Below are 27404 nucleotides of genomic sequence, written 5' to 3'. Positions count from 1 at the left end.
ATTTGCAAAAGTGCCGCATAAATTTTGGGAAATATATTCAAAATTTATTAAGTAATTATTCCCAAAAACAAAGTAAACTTTAATGAATATTAGTCAGATCTGAAAATAAATAAATATTCATTCGGATTTGTGAAATATTGTGAAAATGGATCCTCCTTCAGTACCGGCTCGAGTTATTAAGGTTTTGGGTAAAATCGGCGCACGCGGAATTCTTACCGAGGTTCGTTTGGAGCTGCTCAAGTTTCCACGCACGCAAGTTTTACGTGCTGTCAAGGGTTGGTTTTTACAATAATCCAAAAATTCTAATTTCATTTACAATATAAATGCTTGTCAAAGGTCCAGTACGTTTGGGTGATATTATCAGAATTACCGATGGAGAAGTGAATGTTTGGCGTCGTTAATATTTAAATTCAAAAATCATATTTTTGGTCCGTGTTGACAAAATTCAAATGCATTTATAAATTGGCGCTTACAGAACGTTTGCTGTTTTGTGAGATTGGCAATCTCGCAAAGTTAAAATTGATATAGGTAAGTGGTATTCACAGCACAAAGCATTTTACCGTTACACACGCACATATAGTAATGAAGAAGAGCTGCTACTGGGTAAAGCTTTCTGAAGCAGCGCTCAGCTGAGCGCGCGTTTGTTGCTCTCTGCTTGCCGTAAAGCACAGCAAAGCCAGCAAAAGACGTTGGCGTCGTCGTCGTCGTTTCATTTCGGCTTCGGTTTTTAGCTCTGTTTGCTGTTGCTCCGTTCAGTTGTTGGTGCGCGCTCGCGTATCGCAGTTGTTGCCGTTGTCGTTTGGCGGCCGACGTCGATTTTGTGTGTGTGTGTATGTTTTCCCGTGCTGCTTGTGGTGCTGTGTTTAGTGTACATTTTGGCAATAAAACTCCGCCAAAGTAATATTTAAACAACAATTTATTTATTTTAATGAGCGGCAAGGCAACCGCTAAACGCAATTAATAAAACGGCTGCTTTCTCATCGTGTGTGTTGCCTACTTCTTTTTTGCACTCAACTTCGTTTCGGCTCGTGAAGTTTTTCGTTTGGCGTTGTGTAATCGCCCCAAGTGAATTGAAGTTGGAGTTGTTGCTACATCTGTGTATTTGTACACACGCACACTTGCAACAATCACTAAAATTTATTTAAAGCTTTTATTTTTTGAGTCTGAACTTCAACTCCAAAATTCGTTGAAACAAAAAACAAAATCTACACGGAGCGAAGTCAAGCTTGAAAGCAGCCGCAAACAAGCTAAAAACCTAGCCAAAACAGGTGAGTTGTCGCTCAGGCCGCTAATTATTTTTAGTCATACATTCACTTATATATGTATATATGAATATGTATGTGTGTAGGGTTCACACGCAAAACGCTCTGCTCCAATTTGGTCTGCTCCCCTTTCTGACACATTTTGGTAGCACACGACAACAGCAACAATGGGGCAGCCAAAAAACGCCGTAATATTGATTTTTATTTGCAGCGAGCTGCGTTGGCGCTCTTATTTGTGCTGATTTCGTATGAATATGTATGTATTCTATATATCTATGGATATATGTATGTATGTATGCATCTGCATGTTTCATCAACGACGACAACAACAAAAACTAGAACTTCAATGTTACTCCCGTTCTTTTGCTTGCCTTACCTTTTGACAGGCGTTTTTCTGCATTTGCTTTCTGTCACATTGCCAAGGCAACGGCCCCACTGAGTGTGTATGTGTGTGTGCGCTCTTGTATGTGTGTACCATATGGTCGAGATTGTCGCTCGTTTACTTTGTCGTTTGCATCCCCTGCATATTCGCTGCGTTTCGTTGGGATTTCCTTGTTGTTGTTTGCTGACCTTCGACACTCTGTCTATGCTTGGGGATATTCTAATTCGCATAGTGTATTTAAAAAAAATGTTGAATATATTTGGTTTTGTCGATAGATATTTCAAATATATAGTTATTGTGCATATTGAAATAATATAGATACTATCGTATTTTCATTGAGTGGTGATTTTAAAGTAGTACTTTTTTTAATTATATCTCTAAACGTTGAACTGAATTCTGCCAGACATATTTCTAATGATATAATCTTTGTTTTTGTTTTTAAAATATGAATTGCATTTATTCCTCATTATATTATTATTCATTAGAAATGCTTTGGAGTTATATATGTATATGTATTAATTTATACAGTTAAACTAGTTTATGTGCTGTAATTTTTTTTGGAAGAAAGTTACGGAATGTTATTTAACCATGGTGTTTTTGGTGTGAGAAGTTTCCATAAACAGTAGTTTGTTTTAGATTTCAGACTGAGAAACTTTCCAGATGTTGTGATTCTGTCTATTTGCAATGTGTGCCAAACTATTTGTAACAATATAAATTAGGATATTATATGTTGTATTATTTGCCGGTAATAGGTAATATCGATATCAGCTGCCTATTGTACGATACGGAATTTGCGGTTGCTAACGCAATGCTCTGATTACATGAGTAAGGAATTAAACAACTTGACAGTTGTTGTTTATTGGGTCTTAAAACCTGCTCAAATACAATGACCTTAGTGTCGATAAATGATAAATAATGCATGGATATCGATTTGCACACACATGTTAATTTGACGTATCGACAATAAATTGTATATGTATATTTTCGAAAAAAAAACAATGAAAAATCTGCTAATTAATGCGCTTGAAAACTTAAGAGCAATTAATGAAATGACAGATAGAGATCGTTGCTGAATTTGGTTCATGCTAAAGCCGTATAGCCCAATTAAGCTGAAAACGTTCATTTCATAAATTGAGGAGACACTTGAACAAATCAAAATAAAACAACGAAAGAATTTCTTCACGGAAAATTAAGTTTATTTGCAGCAGGCATCGTAAAAATGATAAATTGAGCGATTTAACGAAGCATCATCTATATATCAACACAATTATTCTACACTATTTGTACTTTTCACTGAAGTTATCATCTTTCAACAGTTTCAGGGCAAGTGCTATATTCTGCCTTCAACTACTTTATAGATAGTGAAAAGAGGGGATTGGGGTCGTAGTCAGGGGCTGTCTGTCTGGTTCAGTGGCTCGGCACTGGGATCAGCTTAAACGTTTTGCATGCCAACTACAATAAATTAAATGTCAAATAGAATTAAAAAATGGCAAATTGTTGCGGGCGTCTGTAGCTATGACTAATTATGAGATTGAGAGGGTGAGCGTGTTTTGTGTATGGCATCATCTGTAGGGTGGATAAAGTGCCGACCCAACGATTTGAATGGAAGTTGCATAGAAAAAGAAACCATATTTCCTTATTGTTTTTATATTCTTTGAAGTTGTTATTTTTATATTTTATGTGTTACCAGCGACAAATGAATCAACGATGGCTTTGCCAATGCCATTTATAACTATTTCCCGGCAAAAGTCAAATGCTTCGATAACTTATAGGTTCATAATAATCTATGTGGTATATTGAAAGGCTCAAGCACTTTGTGGGTTCTTTGATTCCTTATCACAAATACATAAATCATATTCTGCTTCCAAGCTTTGAAGGCAATGTAAACTCTGCTTATTATGCGAACTTTTTTTTGTCTTCCTGTATATTGAAAGCCTATTGAAAGAATCGTAAATTCCATATTTTCCATATCCATTTGTAAACGCATAGTTACATTCTCCAATCGTATCCACGGCCAATGTAAAAAGTCGACCCCAGAAGCTTGTTTTACTTGGCAGTGGTTACTACATGATAGCAAAGTCAACTTTGTTAGTTAGTTGTCTTAATTAGGTGCACTTCAAGCATGACCAAATTAACCCCAGCTATTGCTTTCTACCTTTGGGCAGATATTGCACTAAAAATCACAGTCCATTCTTTTTTTCCCGCAGTCGAGTAGCACGTTGAACTTCCAGTAGGTAAAAAGGCGGCTCGGCTCGGACGTTCACTGAAGCATCAAACGACGACAGAAGTGACTTCGTTGACTTAAAGTTGTATTGCATTCTGGGTCTTTGCATTGCGTGTGTATATCTTTGAGATACATTCACTTACTGCCGCTGTGCTCTATGGTCATAAATGAGCAGCCAAGCACGACAGCACTAACAACGACGGCATCCGCAAACCTCCCTTCCTCGGTTCGTTCTGAACACTCCCAGATCCCCACACACACACACACACACACACACATAGATATGTAGAATATCGTGGGGATTCTGTCAATGCGGATGCGGCGTTGACACGCTTAAAGTGTGCATAACTTTTATTGGCGCATGAAGAGTTACCTTTAATTTGACTATACTCGTCCATTGGGGGTGCTGCATGCCCGATCATTAGCAATTAACAGTGGTAATTATATTTGCCAGTCAATTGCATTATTTCTGAATGAATGGCAAAGATGCCGCTGAAGGCGTGTCGGTGCTTTAATAGCTAAGATGCTTGAATGGTATGTTGAGCTTGTTGTGGTAATTATATTTGATTTGTCCTAATTCAGTTTATAAATAAAAGAGCACTGTTGTAGCTGATTATATTCTTCTCAATTCTTAAGAGAGTCTGAAACATTATTTGTATACTACTTCAAACAAGTATTACATTGTAAATTGAGTTATATTCTTACTAGAAACTAATTTAATATTTTATTTGTTTTTTACTTTATTTGTAACCAATTTTTGTTTAGAATGCACATATTGTTTCATATTTGAGTGCGTTTAAGCTCTTCTTAAATAACTGACCTTTCGTTGTTGAAATTGGTTTAGTTAGACACAAAACAAGTGCTTAAAACATTTCTCATATATATCTACATATATTTAGCACAGTCTGGAGTTCTTATCCTTTGCGACCGAAATCCGAATCTAGCGAAGCGTGAAGGTGACGAACATTTCAATGGGTTTTTGGCAGAATTGTCAGTTTGGTCAATAGGCTTAGTTCAAATGGCAGTTTGTTAACTTTTGCCACAGCTGAGAACCTGAATGCGCTTAGCTTTGAATCGATATGCTTATCAGGCTTTCAACCCCCCGCAAATCTGGCAGTTATTGCGGTTTTCGACGGAACACGGTGAGAGTTATTTGGTGGTTGCTGGTGTTTTTTACTGTTTACGTTATGGACAATTAATATGACAGTTAGCGACCTGGTTGAATCGATGGGGTGGCACAGCGGTTTGCTCGATTTATCCACAAACTTTCGACACGTACTTTCAATGGGAACCAGTTTAACTCACAATTAGGAAACTGCAATGAGAACTTGGGAACTGTCACAAGCAGACGTGACGACGCGTTAGATTGTCTCATTTGTGTAGCTCGACTCGTGCCCGCCACGTTTTTGCATGATTTCCGTCTCCGGCGTGAGCCAACCCCCCGCCCTGGCGGGTTCATACAGACCTAACAACCCCAAGACTTGGACAATAACTGCAGAATGAAGTTGAAGTTGACGTGTGGCGCATTATCCTTAAACGTCGCAGCGGCAGACGCTTCTCTTTATGTCCGCGGTACAAGTGAAACTGCTAAGAGCAGCTTTTACAGTTCTTGGCTAGGCCGCAAGGAGCTGAAAAAGAAAAAGGACTGAGGGGGGCTGAGGCAAGTTTCGGCATTGGCACGTGTGACCAGCGATGTTTCCCGTGGGAATTGCTAAGATTTCATAACGTGGGCGTGCGAAAATGTATTTCACTGGGAAAACATTGTTGCTCGGGGTTGTCGATGTATCGCACAAGTTATGCAATGACATTTAAAGTAAATTCCTTTTCTTTGGAATGGTTAATAACTTGTAAGCATTTAATTGGGAAATTGGTTTATGTTATATGCTGCTTTATTTGAACTTAAGATGAATTTAACATTAAACGATTTATGCGAAAACTTTACTGTCAGTCCAATTATTGACCTAAATTGCCAGTTCAATCAACGACTTTTCGTTCAGCGTTTTTCCTTTGCCATTTATCAATTTTATGAACGGAAATAAATATGAAAGCTTGCACAACCACACACCAGCACACCAACACACACGCATATTGCCAGACACACACGCACACTTCGGGCCAATAAAAATATCAACTTTTAGCAAGAAATTCAATGGACATCCGGCTGTTATTATTATTGTAGTTTCAAGGTGTGTGGAAGAAGCACCTCAAGTGCGATTGAAAATCAACAACAACAACAGCTCAGTGTTCTATGCGTTGGCAAAGGAAATAACTTTTGCTTGGAGCAGCAGCAGACGAAGGTCGAATGAGCGAGCAAGTTGGCTTATTGGCTCGTAGAAGCAAACTTCAGAATTTCAGTTAGAAGCCAGCCTGAAGCTGCAACACTGTAGAATAGTGGGTGCCTTGGTTGGGCCAACAAGTTTCGGCACTTTTATGGCCATCATTAATCTGGTGGCATAACACCAAACACCAAACACCAAACACCGAACACCGAAAAAAAAGTGGAGCCAATCAATGTGGCCACACCTCGAGGCTTGGTTTGTGGCGCCTCCAGCTTATTGATTAACGTGGGTTTCCCAACCGTTATTGCAAGTGGGATCCATGTATCCATGTGTGTGTGTGTGTGTGTGTGTATCTGTCTCGCTTGCAAATAAACAGCAATGGCAAAGTGGGAATTTATCGTATAGTGGGATTCGCATTCGCATGCAAGCAGAACAAGTGATAAGCTAATTAACTTTATAAACAATTAAATTAAATGGCATTAATGCAAGAAGCATCGCGGAAAAGCACAGCAAAAAACGCGCGAAAGGTTCCTGATTAAAAAACTAATTACAAAATTGATTAAAAACTGATGTCGAGCACAGTTGAGTGTAAATAATTGAAATATAATTAAGTTGATGCAATGCTATTAAAATGCTTTTACCCAAATATGATAAGTGAGCAAGGAATCTTTACCTTAAGGTCAATATACCCTTTTCAGTATATATACATACTGTACACTATTTATCCCTTTTTAGTATATATACTTACTATATATTATATATTAGTAGAGTCGAAAGTATTTTAAATTTGCTTACACAAATCGAAAATATAACAAACGCTTCTTGAATACAGTCTTAAATGTTAAGTAATGCGTTGCTTCTGAGAAGATCAACTGCTACTTGTGCTACATCTCCATGCAGCAGACACACTTTGTGGCGCGTGGTTTGCGCCTCTCGTAAAGAACGCACGCAGATGTTGTGCAGAGCATTTGACATTTGCCTGGCACATTTATTGCTCACCAGTTGGGGGAATTGGCGAACGAAAGAGTAAAAGAATTGCATTAATGCAATTTTAGCATCAACCCACACACAACACAACCGAGTTGGGGCACGTTCCATTTCAGTACTCTGGAGGTGGGCGACAGCATCATTTCCAATTGCCAGCACATGACTTCGCATCCACAATCAAGCCACAGCCAAGTGGTCGAGAGGCCTCCACGGCAGCCCACAGCAGCTGCGACGAACAACAGATCCACTCTGAGTACAATCTGCTGCCAGGCAATTCAGTTGGATGCTTAGGTGAAAGGGCATACAGGGGGAGATGGAAGGTGGACGGCGTCGCAAACTAAGTTGAAGTTGGCGATGAAGAAATTCAGTAAAATGAAATTGCATTTACGCATTTTACACGCTGTTGTCGACACAGACAAATTGGTGTTGTGACAGCAAATTGCGTTCTTAAATGTTGATAACATCGATAATGGAGAGTCCAGAGAATATTATAGACTAAGAGCAATTTCTTATAGCGGTTGTAAACCTATACTAAACCCATTTGTATTTATCTTAAAACTGAGAAAATAGCTTATTTTTAGCTAGAGTGTTCTTCTGCTTGAATATATGTATGTAATTCTCATTTATTTTAATTTTTTTTTATTTTTTATTGAAATAATTCATATTTGATACCATACTGGTAATAAAAAAAAATTCGTAAATCACAGAATGTCAAAGAAAGTTCTCTTTCAAGTCCTTAACTCAATCGGGCAATTTTGATGCAGCCTAAAAGTATGCTTAAAACTTTGTTGTGTTGTGAAACATTCTTTAAGAAAATATCAAAAGATTCCTAGAGAATGTGTTTTGTTTAACAATGATTATAAAATTTCCACAAGTAATTAAATATTTTTTCGGAAACTTTTTTAAAAAATGCAAGCTCTTGTTAAACCAAAATTGTGCCTTTCTTTTTTCCCACAACTCTTGGGTTTGGTGAAAGTTCTCTTACTTTTTCAATGCTTTCTTGTTTAAATTGATGTAAAATCAAAAGATAATTACTATTCAAGCAATTTTCGCTAATGATAATTCGAATTTTAAAGGCCGTGGGTTATTTCACCGATTGTTTTGAATATTTACTGCATCATTAGATGAAAATGAAATGTTTTCAAAGTATTCTTCACTTCATTCTCATTCCATTCAAGTTGAAGGTTTGTCATCTAGTCTTGATATAGTTAATCCCTTATTCGGGATTAGAAAACAATTAAATCGTAACGCCTGTTCGTTCACACGCCCCTTGTCGCACTCCTTCAATTAAATATCAGATAATGCCGGTCACCACTATGAAAGCATTCATTAGTTATTATTCTTTTTTTAGAGCAATCTTTCTATTAATGCCTTTGAACTGTGCTAAATGGTTTTTAATTGCATCTGCGTCGGGCGCAGACACTTGAAATTTTCACTCGCCCAGAAAGTTTTTTATTTGCTTGCAAATACGTTGTTGCTGTTGAAGGGCGGATTACTGCAACCCTTAGCTAATTGAATCTATGGGTAATGGGTGTGAAATGTGAACTAGTTGCAGTTGCCTATTGGATTAACCCCTATAAAAAACTATAGCTCTGCGAGGGGAAGAAATTGGCAAGAAACAATATTTTGCAGTTGAGCTATTTTAAATTCGTGTGAATTACTATTTCAAACGTATTAAAGATATTTTGTACAAATGACCTTAGAATGTGAGGAAGATCTTTGACTCTCACCTGTTTCCCCGAAATGAGAACTTTGTGTAAAAACTTGAGAGCGAAACCAGTTTGAATTATAAGGAAACTACCATTCGCCATGGTTTAATCTTATAATAATCTTGTCTATTAGGCAATCCATAAATACAATATGTAGTACAAAACCTGTTGCACACAAAATCTCCAAAATGAATTTTAAAATGGTTTAATAGTCTAATTGTCTTGTTGGGCATAGAAATTTATTGCTTGAACATCCATTGGCAAAGTTTGTTGAACCCCATTGAAAAGCCAAGCTTAAACTAGACAAATAAAAGCTTTTGGTTAACGAGTCACATGGCTCAAAAGCCACTCAAGCTTTGTGGCCAACCCGCTCACACACACGCATACACACAAGCACAGATTGCCGGCGTCTCAAGAACCACTCAAGCCGCCCGCCCATATGCCCCATAAGGCACATGAGCCAGCAACCAGCCAGCCAGCTGCATGCCTCACTCGCCTCTTAAATCTTAGAACATACTTTGGACTTGTAGCAAGCAAATAATTGTGAACACGAGACCTACGATGCGACATGACCCTAATGACTGTGAGAACTTTTTGTTATTTGCTGTTGTAATTGCCGCGCTTTTAGCCCGTCGCCAATGTCGCTGACATTGCCGATAGCGTTCTCTTAAGTTCTGGTTAAGAGCACTTGCTACTCGGCTTGGCATTGCCAGCTCGAATTGTAAACATTTTGAATTCTTTAACTGACTTTTAAGCAGCTGATCTAAAAAGGAATTTTTATTCTCTCTTTTCAGAACACAACGATCAAGTTTGAAATTTAAGGTAAGTTTAAGTTTGATACAACTTTAAATCCCCTTTCTTCAATCCCCTTAAAACGAGAAACAAGTGCTTGGTTAAACAAAAAAATATATATAACAGACTTGCTGCAACGCTGCTTCACGATGACAAATGGAAATATATTTATATACTTTAATGACTTTTCAGATTTAAAAAAAAGTGACTAGGTATTGGAATTTCTTAAGTTCTGTAAGCAGCAAAATGATCGAGCCTACATACAAAATGTGTTATTCAATAACTAGATAAGACTGCTAATTGCGTTTACACCACGATGACTCAGTGGTAGAGCTATAATGGTTTTAATATTGTTTGGTTTGTTTCATCTGATGGCGCGTTTTGATTGAATTTCTGATTAGTTCAACATGTGGCTTTTGTCTGGCCGTCCGTCGACATTGATTTCTCAGCTTGTGGCCCCATTGCAAATCCCCTCAAATCCCCAATCTACAAAGCACGACTTTGTGGCACTGTCAGAGAGGCGCTTATCTATTGTCTATCCGTTGGCATTTCTCTAAATGTGGAAGGGGATATGGATATGGAATTGCTTTGCTTCTCGGGAGGAGGTCACACAATTCCAATACTCATTTGTCTGTGGATGTGGATGTGACTGTGAGTGGAGACTGGTATCTAAACGACTGTGCACAGCAATGCAATTGTATGTTAGTTTGCTTTGGCACGTTGGATTCTCACTCTTTTTTTACTGGTTCAGCTCTTTGGCTTTTACGCAAATTGCAAACGTAGAAATTAACTTGGCTGTGGCATTCGCCTAACGGTTTTGCTGATAATTATAGAAGACAACAAACCTTTCGGACTGTAGGTGGGTGCGTCTTCGGTTTTCTATTTCTGTTTCTGTTTCTGTCTGTTTCTGGCGAGCAAAGAGGAAGAAAGCGGGCTTGTCTTAAGTATTCTTAGTATTTAAGTTTTATTGCTTTTAGCTTCTCTAATCGTCAACCGATGCTCTGGTTAGTTTTAACGATTTCGTCCAATCTTTTTGCTTACCTGCGTTTCTACCTGGTCTATCTCTGTAGATACGACAGTACACACCAACATTGTATCTGCGAGTTTGCTGCATTGCAATTTTTCGCACGTTCCAATGCTAAGAGCAAAGAGAAGAGCGCTCTCTCTCTCTCTTTCAGCTGGCTGCGGCCTTTCCAGCGCAGTTTTATCTAAGTATCTCTTTTTCCGCTCTTTCATTCTCTTTCGATGTTCGCAAGCAACGACCTTGTCTTATTGTTTTGTTGGAATCGATCAATCGATCATTTCACATTATTGTCACGAAATTTGGGTTGGGTAACTGAACAATTTGAATCGATAAGTTCCTTTGTTGATTAGGAAATTCATTTAATCAGTTTCTAGTTGCTGACATTGCATTGTATAACCATTTTGATTAACTACGATCACAAGCAATCAAAGGTATTGGCGTTAAATTACTCTCTTGATTACTCTCTTTGAGTGTCCGTACTTCTCTTGGGCCAACAATCACTTCCAGTCTGCGTCACAAGCGTAGACCCAGACCTATGACTGTATTTGTACAGACATACATATTTATGTATGTAAAACTGGCAGCTGCAGAACCAACAACTGGTTTTAAATACCCTACATTCATTTCGGGAAGGTATATAGGTAACAATCATGCAAATGTTTTGTTATTAAAGTTTGCGTTGGACATGAAGGGAATGTCTTCATTGAACTCCTATATATTAAGGGGAATTTTGAGTGTCGATAAAGTTAAATTTAGTTTTTTTATAAGCGATAAAGCGATTAAAATTTCTAATTTAAGCTTAGGTAATAATGTTTTTTATTTAAAATTTTAACATTTGTAATCAATTATTTACTTATGAATAACAACATTAATCACTTATTGACCATCATTGGAATCTAAGTGTTATTATTATATTATTTATATTTAGCTTAATTTTCAAACCACAAAGCCACAGCACCTGCGACTTTGCTGTAGGATTAAAACAGAAAGTTATTAATAATATACAAAGGACATGTATGTTGAATTATTTATGGTTTAAATAATTTTTTTTTTTTAACTTAGTGGGTTTACTTGAGATATATTCTACTTTCGATAATAGATCATTGATCGCCAGCAGCGTATCTGTGCTGCTTACCTGGCCGATAATGGTTGGCTGGCAACTCTGAACACAACAAAATCTACAAGCTGCACAAAACGCGTCGCAATTTTATCGGTGTCGCCGTTGTCTCTGCCACTGGCAGCGGCAGCGGCAGAGTCAGCGGCTCTCCTGCTCGAGGTAACTGCTGTTGTTTGTTGGTAGTAAATAATACAATGGGCACAATGAGTAAAGCCACGCACACAGGCGCAGCAAGAGCGTAACTTACTCGCACGTACACAACACAGCTGCAGATAGTGTCGCTCAACAGCTGTCAACGGCAGTTTGCTCTCTTACAATATGGCTCTTACGTTCTCCGCTCTCAGTCTATGCGCTCTTTCGTCGTGCGCTCGGTGGTTGAGTTTGGAAACGGTCGACTCGGCGCCCAGTACAGTAGAGCAATTTGAGCCGTCGATTCGAACAAACCTCTCCGGATAACGCGTTGCCCCGCTGGCCGTCAGCTTGGAAGTTAGTCAGTGCGTCAGTTTGTCAGTCTGCATGTAGTGTTCTCGTCCGTCCCAATGTGCGCGTAACGTTCTTTGCAACCAACTCAGGGGGGTTACCAGGCTGATCGGCTGTATGCTGTTTCTCAGGTTGGCCAAATTCGCGAGGCCTTTTTTTCGTCAATAGTTTTCGGTGCCGTGGAATTTGTCAAGTGCTTAATATGATAATTATAAGAAATTGTATATAATAAAAGTATATAACATATGATAAACGTTAACACATATCTGTCTATGTTATATAAGGTCTGAAACCAGTTTAACAGCAAAATCCTAATCAAAAAAAGAAAAAAAAAATTGTTGGAGAGTGCCAAAGTTATAAACACAAAAGTTGATTTTTCGCTGGATTAAGTGCAAGTGGGATCGCAACAAAAATACACAAGCCAATATACGATATTTAAACGGTATGTCTTACCTCAAAATGTCATGAGATAAAACAACAAATAAGTCACAGCAATAACAACGGCAACAACACCTTCAATAATTCAGTTACATTCTATTCGATGACACGAAAGCTTGAGTCTACTCCGTTCAATGCGAAAACGAGTTTTCGTATGGCATCCAAAAACAATATATAAATAATATACACATACAATTTGCATACAATTCTTGGATTCTTGATTCGCGTTGTTGCCGTTGGAGTACAGGTTTTGAGACCATATACAACAAGTCTTAATTCCTGTATTTGTTGCACACGAATTTTGTTGTTTGCATGGTGTGAATGTTATTAACTTCAAGCAGATTTTCGATGTTTCTGATATGCAAAAAAGTATTTATTTTCCACATGCGGGTACCTCGAATGTCTGAGATTTACCCAAATCTTAGAGTTCTCGTATAACGAACAGGAAGCAAAGCAAAAGAAAGGTAGATAAGCACACGAGTTCATTATTAACTTACTGGCAACATAGACATGGCTTCAGTGTTTTTCTTGTTTGTTTCAATACAGCTGACAGCTGTCTAGACTGTTTAAATATATTACTATTCCTGACATGGTTTAGTTTTAAAAAGGCATAGAACCTTAAGCAGTCCAATTGATAGTATCGATTAAAGTAAGAACATTCCATTTGAAAATTCGAGCTTCTCTTTTGAAGTACTCACTTGAGCTAAAACTTTTAATTAACAAACCCAATTCGGTGTACTTGAGATGAGCAATTATCGCGGTCAAAAAACAACTTGTGCAATTAGCGGATAGGTAACACTTATATATTCGAATACGTATATAATATATCTATTTATCTCACGTAGTATTTTACTGATGATTCATTGAAAATTGGATATGACTAAAACCTGGCTTTGATTTTGAATGTGCTTCACGTTGAAAAAAAGTAAACAAGACAATCGATGTTATTCATCCGATAGTGTACACTGTCTAGTCTGGTATACCTTTAGGTGTATCTTTAATGAGTATAGTCGATTCAGCTGCTTTTATTTAATTTATGCTCTTGAACCAAATAATTTCATGCGCTGCATAAATTACACAGAAAGTTTCTGAGCGAATGCAAAACCGTTGTGTGAACATTTCATTTGAGCTCTGTGCAAATGACTAATGTAAAGTAGTAGTAGCTGTCTATGAAAAGGAAATAATAGTAAACTAATTAAGTGACTTGGTAGTGAAAGCAAATGGCAGATAAATTGAAGAGAAAATATGAGTCAAGGGAGTTTTCTTAACAATTCGAGCTCTCATTCCCTCCATTTGAGGTTGCAACTATTATTGTATATTCAAATTTGCATACAAGAGAGTCTAGTTGAGGTAGATTATATGAGATTCAAAATGAATAAGTTAAAGTGGGTAAATCGTAGACTTGGCACGAGTGTTTTCAGGCAGTTTGCTTCTTTTTTATAACCACTGCAAACCCTTTGAAAAGTCAGCTTGTTAGCTGCCAAGAGTAGAGCATAAATCTCAGCAGGTTACATGCTCAAACTCCACGAAGTTGCAGCTGGGGAATGTGGCACCAACAGCCTCCCAAATGAAAAATACATGAGAAAGAAAAAGACTTACCACCAGAATTCCAAGCCAAGAAAAGCAAGCAACAAAACTGGTAACAAGCCACGGCAAAAAGTAAGAACAAAATGTTGAAACGACAGCAAAAACTGTTTGGGGCTAGTGTTGTCGGTGTTGACGGTGGAAACCAGTTTTCAGTTTTTGTTAGCCACTTTTCTCACTTGCCTTTCGATTATGCCAAACTGCATTCTTGAAGTCGCGTCTCTGTTTTGAGCTCCAGGAGCTCCATTCGACTTCACAAGCTTCAACTACGACTTCGACTTCGACTTGAGCTTCAGCTGCCTGCTGGCTTTCGCTGCACAAGTTCAACAAACATCAGAGCGACTTGGACTTGGACTTGGCAGGGTAAATGACTAAGTTGTTGTTGTTCGTTGGCGTTGCAAGCATACATAAAACTTTAATTTCATGGAATTTCCTTTCTATTTTTATGCAGTTGATTAGCGAGCCGCAGCAGTTGATGACGACGAACACGATGGTGATGATGATGGTGACGGGGAGCTGGCCAAGAACGAGTCTTGTTCGGCTGGGCTTCTTCGTCATCGTCTTTGCTATCGTCATTGTCATCGTCTGGTCTGTGCAGGTCTGGTCTTGTCCATGTTGTAACTTCTTGTCTTTATTATGCTGCAAACTTGATCTGAGAGCAACTTGTGACATGTTATCTGATGCAGTTATGAGTCTTAAGTCGTTTATAGCTTTGTAGCTGCCTAAACATTACATAAAGAATGATACAAGAGTATCTTGCAGTCTGTTAGGTGTTCTGGTGTCTCTTTGGTGTATTGGCCAACTCATTAACTTGGCCTGACGTTATCATCGTTTAGTTTTCTTGTTCTTATTGCATCGTCTAGGCAGGAAATTAAACTTGTCTAATTGTGTATGTAAGCGTTTAGTCATTAAGTTAATTCCTTAATGTTGCTGTGATTACTAAGCGCAAATTAATCGAGTTTTTTTATATGCCTTGATGCATTCCAATTGCATTTTTATAGTGCGTCGACCTGGAAAGTGTGTTTGCAAATTTGGGAGGATGAATTTAGTATATAAAGAATTAAATTTAATCACGCTTCCATTTAAGAATTTTGTTATTTATTCTGATCGTATTTGAAGTCAACTTACAAAATATTCTCTTGAATGAATTCATATTAACTTTGAACAAGTTCTGCGCAAATCGCTCGAATTGCTCGAATTGCACAAGCTCAAATTCCACTTCTGGCAATGTTGTCCTTGAATTTGACTGCGGTAATGTAACTGTATAGCTAAAGCCCATAGCTAAAGGGGTGCAAATGCGCGTTAAATGTCAAAGGCAAAAGTTTCCTTACTCGCAAAGTTACACCATCAAATACGACTTCATTCAAATTGAATTGTTATTTGATAGCTTAATTTTTGTAAAGCTCTTACATAACTTACCACAAATTTAAGTTCTTAGTAAGTTTCTCTTACTTTTCTGTAATAATATTGAATTAAAATTTCATCAGTATATTTCAGACCATTTTCAAATTGAATTAATTATTGAATCCCCATTCATTGATTTATTTTTGCCAGTTTCCTTATTGAGTTCAGATTATTCAAGTTTAAACAAACCAAACTTGACATTTATTTCAATATTTCTGCATTTGTTTGGTTCATTCTTGGATCTTTGGATGGTAACAGAGAGATCTGTTCAAATCATATCAAATTTCATTTGATTGTTCCAATTTAATGCCATTGATTGATGAGATTAATTGCTGGATGACTTGATGAATATTGCAATTAATCAAAAAAAGAAAGAGGGGAAAGTGTATCACACCTGTCGCCAGTTCAATTGTGAACTTTGCTTGTTGTTTTTTTCCGCATACACCCCATTGAGGGGCTTCTTTCCGTAAATAGTTTTCGGTTTTGTTTACAAGCCGCGCCGTTTTATCGATCGGTTTGTTTCTTCCGTAGTCTCCATCCCCAGCCCCAGTTCAAGTCGCAGCCCCTGTTTCGCCCCCAGCATGGCAACTAAGTTGTTTGGCAAATTTGTGTGTCGTCGTCGTAGCCAGGCTAAGTGGCCTTAGACTACAAGTGGTAGTAACAGCTGTTGGCTGTTGGGGAGTAGCTGAATTCTTTTGTTTGCCCCGTATAAACAAATTGTTAGCGCGCCTAAAAGCGAGCATCGCCATCGAATTGCGAGCTGCAAAACTTTTGTCACACTCTCGCGCACAATCAAATTGATTTGGACCTAAAAGCCACCCCGCCGTACATCAACCGCCCCCTCGCCACCCTCATGATTAACAGTGACAATCAGAGCAGAGAATGGAGCCACTAAAATGTTAGTAGAAATTGTCAAGCTTCGTTGGCCAAGAGAATCGCACTCCCGGAAAGAGTATCTGCTAAAAGTATTCCAAAGATATGCTACTCTTTGTTTAACATTGTCAACTGTAGATCTTTTGGGAGCTTGTGAGTGCTTTATATAAACGAATTTATTTGCGAATGTCTTATCAGAATGAGGAAGAACAATATTTAAAAGTTAAGTATTTCTGTTTGATATTCCAGATAAAGATAAAGTCGCTTTTTACTGGCGACAACTCTGTTTGTCTATGTCAGCGCAAAATATTTATATGTGTTCTCATACGTAATTTGTGGATTACTCTGGTTACATTTATCGCACTTTTGTCGTAGTTCTTGAAATCTGACAAGCTCAGCGAAATGGAGAACTAAAAATAATATTTAGATTTTGGACTACATGGCATTGCTGATGCGAACTTCACTTGCGTAATTGTGAATGTAACTTTTCTGAAAAATATATTTCTATGATTGAACTTCACATACATACATGCGAGTAATATTATTACTCAATTTGCTACTTTTAGTTTTCGCTTTATTATGGAAAGCGGAGATAAAAGTAAAATATACAAAAATGAAATGGTAATTTGCGCATTTTTAAACGTTTAGAGAAAGTTACGTCAAGATTATATAGTCTTTTAAGACTTTTGCATAATCAGCACTCCTTACATAGGTATTTTGCGTTTTTGCTTTTCGACTTTCCAAATTCTTTTGCATATGATTGCTTATCGATTCCGGGGAATTCTCCAAGAACGTGTAGTATGTGGTTAATATTTACATTCACTCTATACACTCGTAATTCTGCCTGCAACCTGTCGAGTTTGGTTGCCCTTATCGCATATGAATTATGAATTTCTAGGTAGATTCGAGCGGTTGACTGATTTGACTGTTTGCATCTATAATTTCTTGTCTGGAATAAATTATGATGATGTGCTCAGTGTTGGAAATATTCCGAACGAGTTGAATGTTGAATGGAAACAGGTTGCAAACTGGGAGTGTGAGTGAGTGTCCACTGAGTCATAATAACATTTGCGTTAGGAATGCAAAGCACAGGTACTCAACGCTATATCGAAGCTAATGCCACAAGCTGGCTTAACAACTTTAATTCGAGTTTAGCAAAAACCAGAACAAAACAGATGCAGATACAGATACATACAAAGATACGGATACAGATACAAATACAAATGCAGATGCAGTAGCAGCAGCTGCAGATCCTTTTCGAAGTGAGGACTTCTGCTTGTCTACCTGCAGACGTGCCAAAGGCAAATCAAATGACTCACAAGGGCCCACAGAAAACATGTGGCTGGTGCTTGATTCCAAGTGGAACCTCAGCCTCGTACCACGTGCAGCAAACATATGTCAGCAGCGTTATTATCAGAGCGTGCCTCAGGATCCAGCCTCAGAGCAGTGGCAGATGCCACCAATTCTAAATGGCCGCCGAATGTTTTCGTTTCTTTTGTTTTCTTATACCCTGTGCGGCAGATATGAAAAACAATGGGTATGCTGTGCTGAAAAATCTTACATATGTGTTAAATCAATATATAATAAAGTCGAAGAAAGTATTCGCAGCATACGGAATATTTTGATTTCACTATATAAAAACAATACTTTATTCAAATGCAGTATACGTGTCTTGCAGTCGAGTATGCTCAACTGGAGCAATTCTCGAGTTCCCTCTATGTGCATGCAGGATATGTTGTATATGTACTTAAGAAATTGCCCAAGAGTGTGCTTAAATGGGTATACGAGTATCTTATATGGCCTTTTGTGTTTTTTCGTCGTCTTCTTTAACTTCCGTTTGCTTTTCTGAACTGCTCTCAAGTGTTTCGTGTTTCGTTTTTGAGGTTTCCTTTGAATATTTCGTTAAAGGATATGGGAAAGGCAACCAAATATCTGTAAACAGAGTTAATATTATTTCAAACTGATCAATGGAAACAACAAGAAAAATAATGTGATAAGGATATTGGAGATAATATTTTAAAAAGATTAGAACTAACTGAAAATCTTCAAAGTAAGAGAAGATTTTAAAGTTTTAAAGTGAAGCTTAAGAATTCCCATAGCACGGTCTTGACATCTTTTGTTTTATTATAAATTCGCATGGGAAATAAGAATCATCGACAGCTGCTGATGGTCATCTCTTTGCATGCAATCGAAAGAAGCAAAGAATTAATTTTCTCACAGCACTCAGTTCGTGTCCTCATTGCTGCAATGCTACAGTTCCATCCAGGTAAACTGCATGCTGGCCATATCAACGCCCAATTGACAGCTAATAATTACGCACTTCAATAGCAGAGAATGCTGCAATGCAATTCTGCCCCTTCCTCTGCTACCCCTAGACTGCAATGGGTGCATAGGAATGCCAACCCTCTGCCCCCTACCCAGTATTCCCTACCCCTACCCTTGGCCAAAACTTCCTCAATAGTTAAGGGTGCTTTTCTGGGCCGGCGTGTGAATTTTTATCTATGCTTGTGACTCCTCTCGAATCTCTCATCCTTGGTTAGATGATGCGAATCCCACGGAGTTGAGGAATTTGCGAAAATTGTGATTGTCTGTAAAGTATTTGGGAATCTACCCTTGCTCAGTTCTTAAGATGAAGACATTTTCGAGAGAATGAACAAAAATTATTCGCATGCTGTGAACAGATCTTTGTGAAGTTTTTTTGAATTGTTGAAATGAATTCTGTATCGAAATTTAAGAAAAAGAAATTTTAAGTTCATTGAATTGCTTAAATGTTAAATTCTTTCATACATTAGGTATATTATGTTTAACACAAAGAACGCAGTGAACTTGGGAGCAGCCTCTTTCTTTTTGCCTTGGACATCTTGCCAAATGGCTTTAGTTTCTGCTGTTGACCTTTTCCTTTATGGAGCTTGTAAACTAATTGAGGCCATTAATTCTGGGGACACACACACTTAATTACTTAGCTAAACTCCGCTAAGCTGTCGCTATATGCAATATGCTATACATGCAGCATTTATTTGATATTCATTTTTTATAAAAATTCCCACGACCACCGACACAGCGAGCGATAAAAAATTATAAATTCCTTCGCTGTGACTACGACGAAGCAGCAACCCTCCTTCTGATCGCCTGCCTCATCCAAAAGGACGACGAGGATGTGGTGGTTGATAGGCTTCACACCGCATACCCCTCCTCAGGCGTCAGACAAAGCGCAGGGCGGCATAATTATAATTGCATATTAAGTACTACGTCGAAGAGCCGACATACACACACGAGAATGAGAATGAGAATGAGAATGAGCATAAAAAGGAAAAGAGAACGGAAAAAAAGGAAGCCATAAAATGTGTATCCTTTTTACTAAACTTTGGACAGCTCAACAAAGCGTGTGAACTCGTCGAATGCAACCAGAAATGCATCCACTGTGACATTCTAAGTCTAAGATAAAATGGATTTGTATAGATAAGGATTCAGATTCGAAGATTTCTCTTTATATTCACGAACTAACATCCATCCCAAGCAAGACAAAGCTTAAATTAATCCCACATGCACAATATAGTCTCTTTTCTATAAAGCATCTGTTTGGTTTTAACCAGCTGGGAATATCTACTCATTTCTGGTCAACCAACCGCATCAGCGATGAGGGTCATCATTCTGATTACAGCTGGACAGACGCAGATCTGGTCAGTAGTCAATTGTGGGGCCTGGGCCGATGAGCGGGTCAAAAATGTGCAACAAGTGTCGTTGGCCTTTTGGGGGCATGACATTAATTACACTCTCCATCAGTAGGCAGCTTGGTGGGTGCCAGTTATGTAATAACAAAAATGAGTGTTCGAATATCAGATACGCTCTACAATAGTTGCTCGAACAATACGAAATCTTTCTCAATTATTTGGCATATTTGCAGAACATAATTAGCAAGTAAATTAGTAATATTATATGCTGAATGAAGAAGGATTCCATTGACACAGTGTATATTCTGTATTAGCTTCAAGTTTGGTGTCAATGACTGGACTTCGACGAACTCATGTTAGGGTCAATTGTTTAATGCTGTCTGTCATTTTCTGGCACGCTAATTTACAATTGTTAATTATTTCATTATGTCATAGATTTCAAGTGTTATAGATCAGTACCACATGATTTTTCTTAACGTAGAATGTATCTGTTTCGTCTGTGATGTAATGAATTTATTACCAGAATGTCTAGTCAAGACTAACAAGGGTTATATCAATATATTAACTCTGCAATCCATTCGATATTTCAATAGCATTTCCACACTTCATGGCCTCATTGATTTGCCTGTGACTGATTGATTGATTGCATTTGATTTGATTTGATTTCCCCAATAGCCCGTTCCGTCCAGCATTGTTTGCATATGGTATATCAGGAAATGAACGTACTGTATGCGACTGATGGGGTTCAGATTAATTAACGAATCGGGTAAATATAAAGAAATTACGAGTTTACGAATTGATTAAGTCAACATGGGCTTTATCAACGTCCGCTGTCGCTCTATCTACAATACAATATTTAGTATACTATGTACATATTTGTACATAAATATCCATGTGTGGTGCCCAGTTGTAGCTGTATCCGTATGTGTATCTGTATCTGAGACTGTGAGCGTGCAACTCCGGTACACTATCCGATTCGTATTTTGATTTTTCTCTTGGTCGAATGGAACCTGTTTCGTGTTTGGCTTATTGGTTGAATGAACCCTTCCGGTACGCTATACCCGGCTCTGCTATGCTTTGGGCCCAATTGTTGTCACTCATGATATCATATTTACTTTTAATGCGTGACTTAATAGGCATTTTCTCAATTTCAAAAAACGTGCAACGGGTTTGTGTGCTCGATCAATGAATCATGCGAGATAAATGCGATTTTTTGGGATTTTCCCATTTTACAGTTGAACTCAAACTTGTCTTGAAGACTTGTCCAAATAGTGTTGTTTTTGGAACCCATGGAGTGCTTTGGGATGTTATTTTTTTTGGAAGTTACAGTTCCAGCTAAAGCTGTGATCGTGATCGTGGCAATGATTTATTACATGATCATGGCTCAGTTCAAGTGTCCATTGATAAGCAACAAGTTCTTTTAAAAGTTAGATTTTTATCTCACACGAAAAGAGAAATACATTGTGTATGACCCACATTTGCAGGAGAGAAGAAAAGTCATGCATTCAATACCTAATCTCACACTGTGGACCCACAAAATTGTGATTAGCCAACTGACCCTTTCGACACGCCTATCCCCAAAAAAAAAAAGAGAAACAAAGTTCTCTAACCAAAAATGAAAATGCAGTCAAACAGCATCAGCGGAGAACGGAGAACGGAATTGAGAGGCATTGGCCCACTCAGGCCTGCTAATCGCGTGTAGAAACCAAATTGTCGAATGCCCTTGTAGAAGCGACAAACGCCAACGCCAAAGCCACCTCGGAATGGCCAGCAGCAGTAAATAAAGGTTGAAAACCTGTTTTGTAATATTTACAGTTATGTGGTTGCAAGCACCAAATCCAAGAAGAAAGCCGCTTAAGCATTCTGGCCAGCTTAAAACTGCAACCGCATTCGTCAGATACTTTTTACTCTCTCACTTTATGTTTTGTTGATGGCGTTGAACTCAGATTCAGTGCACTAAAAACTCAAAACTCAAAAGCAACACAATAGACAAATACATATGGTAGATTGCGGTGTCTGGTATACGTGCTCAGGCTAAACAAACTCGGTTTAACTAGCCAACAGCCTGTTGGCCGGGTCAATTAACGGCCCTGAGCTAATGGGCGTTGCTACGTCAGAGCTTTGGTGAAACGTGTAAAACTGCAGTGTAAACTGGGTGTTTTCGTGGAATTGAACCACCACCATCACAACCACAAATCAGGCATTGCACCACTCTGCAGTGGTGGGAGCAAACACTTTGGGCGATAATAAATGTATGTCCGATAAGACGTCTCTTCTGTGTATTAAAGTTGTTTATGAGTGCGATTGTTAAAGTTTGTAATTGAATGCAGATTTCCTACTGTGCTAAAGTTTTAGCGTTTTTGTTTATGAAATTATTACTACTTGGTCTTAAAGTAGTAATTTCAGTATTTACTTTACTTTTTAAGAGAAATATGTAAGAGTCCATCTCAAGATAACTGCATAATTATTGTAACAATTTGCGGACTTTTATTCCGAGATACTTTCTGATTGTGTAGGTATGGTTTGATTCTTAGGATTGGTTCTTGTTCTTTAAGTATAGACTTTGGATCGTTTACTTTTTAAATCGGTTGTCGCAGCTCAACTTGCAACTATGTAAAAATGAGATCAAAGGAGGCGCTTCATTTACCCAGACTGATTGTTGCTCTTACTAACTTGGGTTCGAATGAGGGTGCGTTTGAGGGTGTACTTGTATTGTAGTCACTTATAAATTAAAGCACACACAGCACAGAACATATAGCCGCAGTCGTGGGTAAAGTTTACCGCAATATGAGGCATGTGATAAAGTCACAAAAACGTCAGCGCATGTCGCCGCAGCGCAAAGAAAACAAAAGCCCCACAAAGTATAAATAAACAAAAAATGAGAAAAACCTTAAGCAGGAGAAATAAATAAATTAAAAGTACGAAACAAAATATAAAAAAAAATTATACTATATATATATAATTAAATGTGTGTAAACAATTACGTGAGACAGGCGACCACACGCTACGATAAGCGAATTATGAGAATATTCCTTAGTCGATGATTGTAAGTACTCGAAGGTAGTTAGGTTTCTTAGCCCACAGTAGCGCTAAAGATTTGTCTAGTAGTTAGGTTCCATATCAGAATACTAAAGAGATATCTTCAGCAATTATGGATTGATTTCGATAAAGAATTTGGGTTAGTCTAGAGTGTTAGTGTGTTGGGGGCGTAACTTCCCGATAAGAGGGCCTAGTCGCTGAGCTGACTCATTCGAATGGTAATCAATGAGTGTGTTTTTTGAGTATAGTGTAAGTGTGAGAACGAGTGCGTGTTGCATATCAGAAACGTCAAACGGTTGCCCGATTGTTATTAGATAACACACCGAAGCAACCCCCACAACCAGCTAACCGTCCTCACTCGCTTTGCAGATCGCATGTGGAGACAGGCAACGACTACGACATCCACAACAACAGCAGCAGAAGCAGCAGCAAGTCATCAATTAATTTAATCAAAAACCATAACTCAAATTCAATGAACAAATCAATTTGCGCGCGCTCAACAAGCCAATAAATCGATCAATAAAATAAAATATCATAAAGGCTACGATACAATACAATAAAATAACAGCAACTATCATCAGAAGTAATAATAGTTGCAAGGAAGATCAAGAACAAACTGCAAGCAGTTGGTCAGCACACTGAACATCTGGCAACGCAAGGAATAAAAACTGTCAGCTGTAGCAGCATCTGGCAACGCTCTGCTGTTCAATTTAAAACTGTAACGGTTATTGGCCGCGTTTTACTCACGCCAGGGCCAAACCGGATAGAACAACTGAGCGAGTGAAAGAGCGTACAGACCACAGCCATGGGAAATTCATCGTCACACACGCACGAACCACTGGAGCGCGGCTTCACACGCGGAAAATTCGGCGATGTTAAGAATGGGGTAGGTTTTCGAACGAGGGTTGATCGCCAAGCCGCCGCCGCCGAGCACTTGTTTCTCTTTCCTTCTACTGACCTCCTTTGTCCTCAGTCCTTGCCAACAATGTAATTAACATAATCGTTTACCACCCACAGAAATCGGCCTCGTTTCGGTTTAGCAAAAAGTCACCCAAGAAAATGGATCGCCTGCGACGCTCGTTTCGGGACTCGTTTCGTCGCCGAAAGGATCGTGTGCCAGAGTCCTCGAAGCCCCATCAATGGCAGGCCGATGAGGAGGCAGTGCGTTCGGCAACCTGCTCCTTCTCGGTCAAGTATCTGGGTTGCGTTGAGGTCTTTGAATCGCGCGGCATGCAGGTCTGCGAGGAGGCCCTTAAAGTGCTGAGGGTAAGGACTTGCTCATTGCTCTTTTTTTAATGCTTGCCTCTTTAATCCGCTTTCGCTTTCTTTCTCCAGCAATCCCGTCGTCGTCCAGTGAGAGGTTTGCTTCATGTCAGCGGTGATGGACTGCGCGTTGTCGACGATGAGACAAAGGGCCTCATCGTGGACCAGACCATCGAGAAGGTGAGCTTCTGTGCGCCCGACCGCAATCACGAGCGTGGGTTCAGCTACATTTGTCGCGATGGCACCACGCGCCGTTGGATGTGTCATGGCTTCCTTGCCTGCAAGGACTCCGGCGAGAGGTTGTCCCATGCCGTGGGATGCGCATTTGCGGTTTGTCTGGAGCGCAAGCAACGTCGCGACAAGGAATGCGGCGTCACAATGACCTTTGACACAAAGAACTCGACCTTCACGCGCACCGGTTCGTTCCGGCAGCAGTCGCTCACCGAGCGATTGGCCATTGCCACCGTGGGCAGCAATGAGCGTTGCGTCGATGGTCCACCATTGAGCGGCGGTCCGCCTGCTGCCGCTGTGAAGCCGTTCAATCCGTTTGCTATCGAGAGGCCACATGCTACGCCCAACATGCTGGAGCGCCAGAGCTCCTTCCGACTGAGCACGATTGGCAGCCAGTCACCGTTCAAGCGGCAGATGTCGCTGCGCGTCAACGATCTTCCGTCCAATGCGGATAGGCAGAAGGCCTTTCTGGCCGCTGCTGCCGGCAATCCGAATGCACACTCACTGCACACTCCGCTGCGCAGCGTCTCGCCCATTGCCGAGGTGTCTCCCGCCAAGTCGGGTGATGCGGCTGCCATCATGGCTGCCGACACAGTTAGTCAGTTGTGCCAGGAGCTCAGCCAGGGTCTCTCACTGCTCACTCAGACCGACACACTGCTGGCTGGCGATGATCTGAACTTCAACAACAACCGCAGCATCAATCAGAACATCATTGCCGCCGAGAAGCAGCAGCAGGTGGCCGCAATCTCGTTCAGCAACAGTGCCAGTGGCAGTGGCAGCGGAAGTGGCACGCCCACCGCTCAGGTGACGCCTCGTGTCACCAGCATGCCGCCTCTACAATCGCCTACACGTTCCGAATCGGGTGTGGTCGAGTCCTCCGAGCTGCCCAATGCCGAACAGTGGTTGGGTCAGGTGGTGCGCAGCACCTCACCCGCTGTCGCACCCAAGAGGCCCAGTTATCTGGGCAATATGGGACGTGCCCAGACGATGGCAGCGAGCGCCACAGCTGCTGGAACTGGCGATCCCGATCCTTTCGATGCCGAGTGGGCGGCCAATGTAGCGGCTGCTAAGAAGATGTCACCCGATCTACCCGGAATTGGAACCGGCAACAGCAACAGGCACAGCACGAATCCTTTTATCTCACCGCCCAAGGCGCCAGCGCAAACATTCCAGGTGCAGCTGTAGGCTAACCCAATGTTTAGCTGGACGCCGGGCTGTGGGATCGAGGGACTGTGGGATGGGGGGCAGGGAAAGGGCGGTCCAAAGTGTGGTTCACTTGAAAAACGTAACTTAGAATAATGGGGCGGCCAAGGCAGAGATGGATAGTTAGATTAAAGATACCTACATAAATATATATATTTACATACTATATATACAGAATGATTCCGGATACTTAACGCAAACATAAAGTGTTGAATTATATATACATACGAACATGCATAGATAAATATATACATATATGTGAAACGATAATGCATAAACAAGAAACAAGTTAACTAAGCAAACATACACAGCCACTCACTCACACAGGCGCACGCATTAATATAGGACTTGCACTGCTTGCACACACGTACTGAATGTATCAACTGCTTGCCAATTGCCACAAGCAGCACGCCAAATTTTGACCAAGCTACCGAGTTACCCGCCAGACCACCTTTAGCAACACAGATTACTCTACTACAACAACGAGTGCACTTCTACGTTACAGTATCTAATAATAATAAGTATACACATGCCTACCCTATGATTTCGGACTATTTAGATACTATGTACATAACTTAGATGACTACAAGATATTTGAATGCAGACTTCCACAACTTGTTGATCAATCCCAAGCTAAATTCTTATTCACACTACTAGTATATGTTGATGATATGTGTACTACCCAACTTATCATACGCGAGTGGACTTGATGCACTTGATGTCTAGGACCAATGTTTTCTGGGTCATTTTTTATTTACGTATATCAATTTTATTAATTTAATTTTAAATTTGTACAAAATGTATTATACTTAAATTATAATAATAATTTAACGAAAATAAACTTCAAGTTAATTCAAAACACATTTCTATTAAATACTAAATAAATCAATGCAAATTTACATAATTCACATATATATACTAAATATATATTTATATAAATAAATAATATATTTTAAATGCATTCTATTTTCTTATATGTTTTGTTAATATTTTTTACAGAAACAGTTATGTTGTTTTTTTAACAATAAATGATTAAGTTTATAGACGTCTACAAACAAAATATTAGTTGAAACTGGGTTTTAGCTGCCATAGTTTCGAAACATATGTATGTAAGTGACATTCTAGATAGCATTATTAAAATAATACCCTAAAATACAACATCAAATATTCTGCATACTCCAGAGCTCATATCTTCAAATTGGCACTATGTACTAGACTACAATTAAACACTCAAATACGTTTGCCCTACTGTTTTTTGAATTTCTTCCAAAAATTAGAAATTTGATTGGGCTAACTGACTGACCATTAAAATGTTCAAATTAAATAAACCCGAAAAATCTTAGAAAATTTAAAGATCTGCATAAATACATTTGGAAATAGTTTCTTTCGGAGCTTAATTTAAAAATAGATAAAATGCGGGGAATACCTATTCTCATAAAATA

General features: G+C 39.1%; 2 protein-coding genes across 4 annotated transcripts; both read left to right on the top strand.

Annotated features, from left to right (window-relative positions):
* LOC132787823 (small ribosomal subunit protein eS28) lies at positions 1–464 on the top strand. The gene is made up of 2 exons (XM_060795137.1): positions 1–275; positions 337–464. Exons 1-2 carry the CDS (start codon positions 146–148, stop codon positions 399–401), a joined length of 195 nt encoding a protein of 64 aa, XP_060651120.1. The 5' UTR covers positions 1–145; the 3' UTR covers positions 402–464.
* LOC132787793 (protein numb) lies at positions 424–26814 on the top strand. Of its 3 annotated transcripts, none has more exons than XM_060795113.1 (4): positions 424–528; positions 9638–9665; positions 24283–24531; positions 24601–26813. In XM_060795113.1, exons 3-4 carry the CDS (start codon positions 24325–24327, stop codon positions 25942–25944), a joined length of 1551 nt encoding a protein of 516 aa, XP_060651096.1. In that variant the 5' UTR covers positions 424–528; positions 9638–9665; positions 24283–24324; the 3' UTR covers positions 25945–26813. The 3 variants fall into 3 exon arrangements, with proteins under 3 accessions (XP_060651096.1, XP_060651087.1, XP_060651078.1); XM_060795104.1 differs by lacking the exon at positions 424–528 and adding an exon at positions 786–1268; XM_060795095.1 differs by lacking the exons at positions 424–528; positions 9638–9665 and adding exons at positions 12547–12698; positions 23635–24151 and having other exon boundaries at positions 24601–26814.
* Positions 26815–27404: the final 590 nt, after the last annotated feature.

The sequence above is a fragment of the Drosophila nasuta genome, chromosome 2L, assembly GCF_023558535.2.
Source record: "Drosophila nasuta strain 15112-1781.00 chromosome 2L, ASM2355853v1, whole genome shotgun sequence".
Lineage (NCBI taxonomy): Eukaryota > Metazoa > Arthropoda > Insecta > Diptera > Drosophilidae > Drosophila > Drosophila nasuta.
The sequence above is the reverse complement of the archived record's forward strand: the minus strand, read 5'-3'. Positions and strand labels throughout refer to the sequence as shown.

Excerpts from the sequence above, each read along its gene's own strand:
- LOC132787793 (XM_060795095.1), top strand. The coding sequence starts at position 24,071 with ATGGGAAATTCATCGTCACACACGCACGAACCACTGGAGCGCGGCTTC. Across the intron at positions 24,152-24,282 it reads TCGGCGATGTTAAGAATGGG|AAATCGGCCTCGTTTCGGTT; the intron begins GTAGGTTTTCGA and ends TACCACCCACAG. Across the intron at positions 24,532-24,600 it reads AGGCCCTTAAAGTGCTGAGG|CAATCCCGTCGTCGTCCAGT; the intron begins GTAAGGACTTGC and ends TTCTTTCTCCAG.
- LOC132787823 (XM_060795137.1), top strand. The coding sequence starts at position 146 with ATGGATCCTCCTTCAGTACCGGCTCGAGTTATTAAGGTTTTGGGTAAA. Across the intron at positions 276-336 it reads AGTTTTACGTGCTGTCAAGG|GTCCAGTACGTTTGGGTGAT; the intron begins GTTGGTTTTTAC and ends TGCTTGTCAAAG.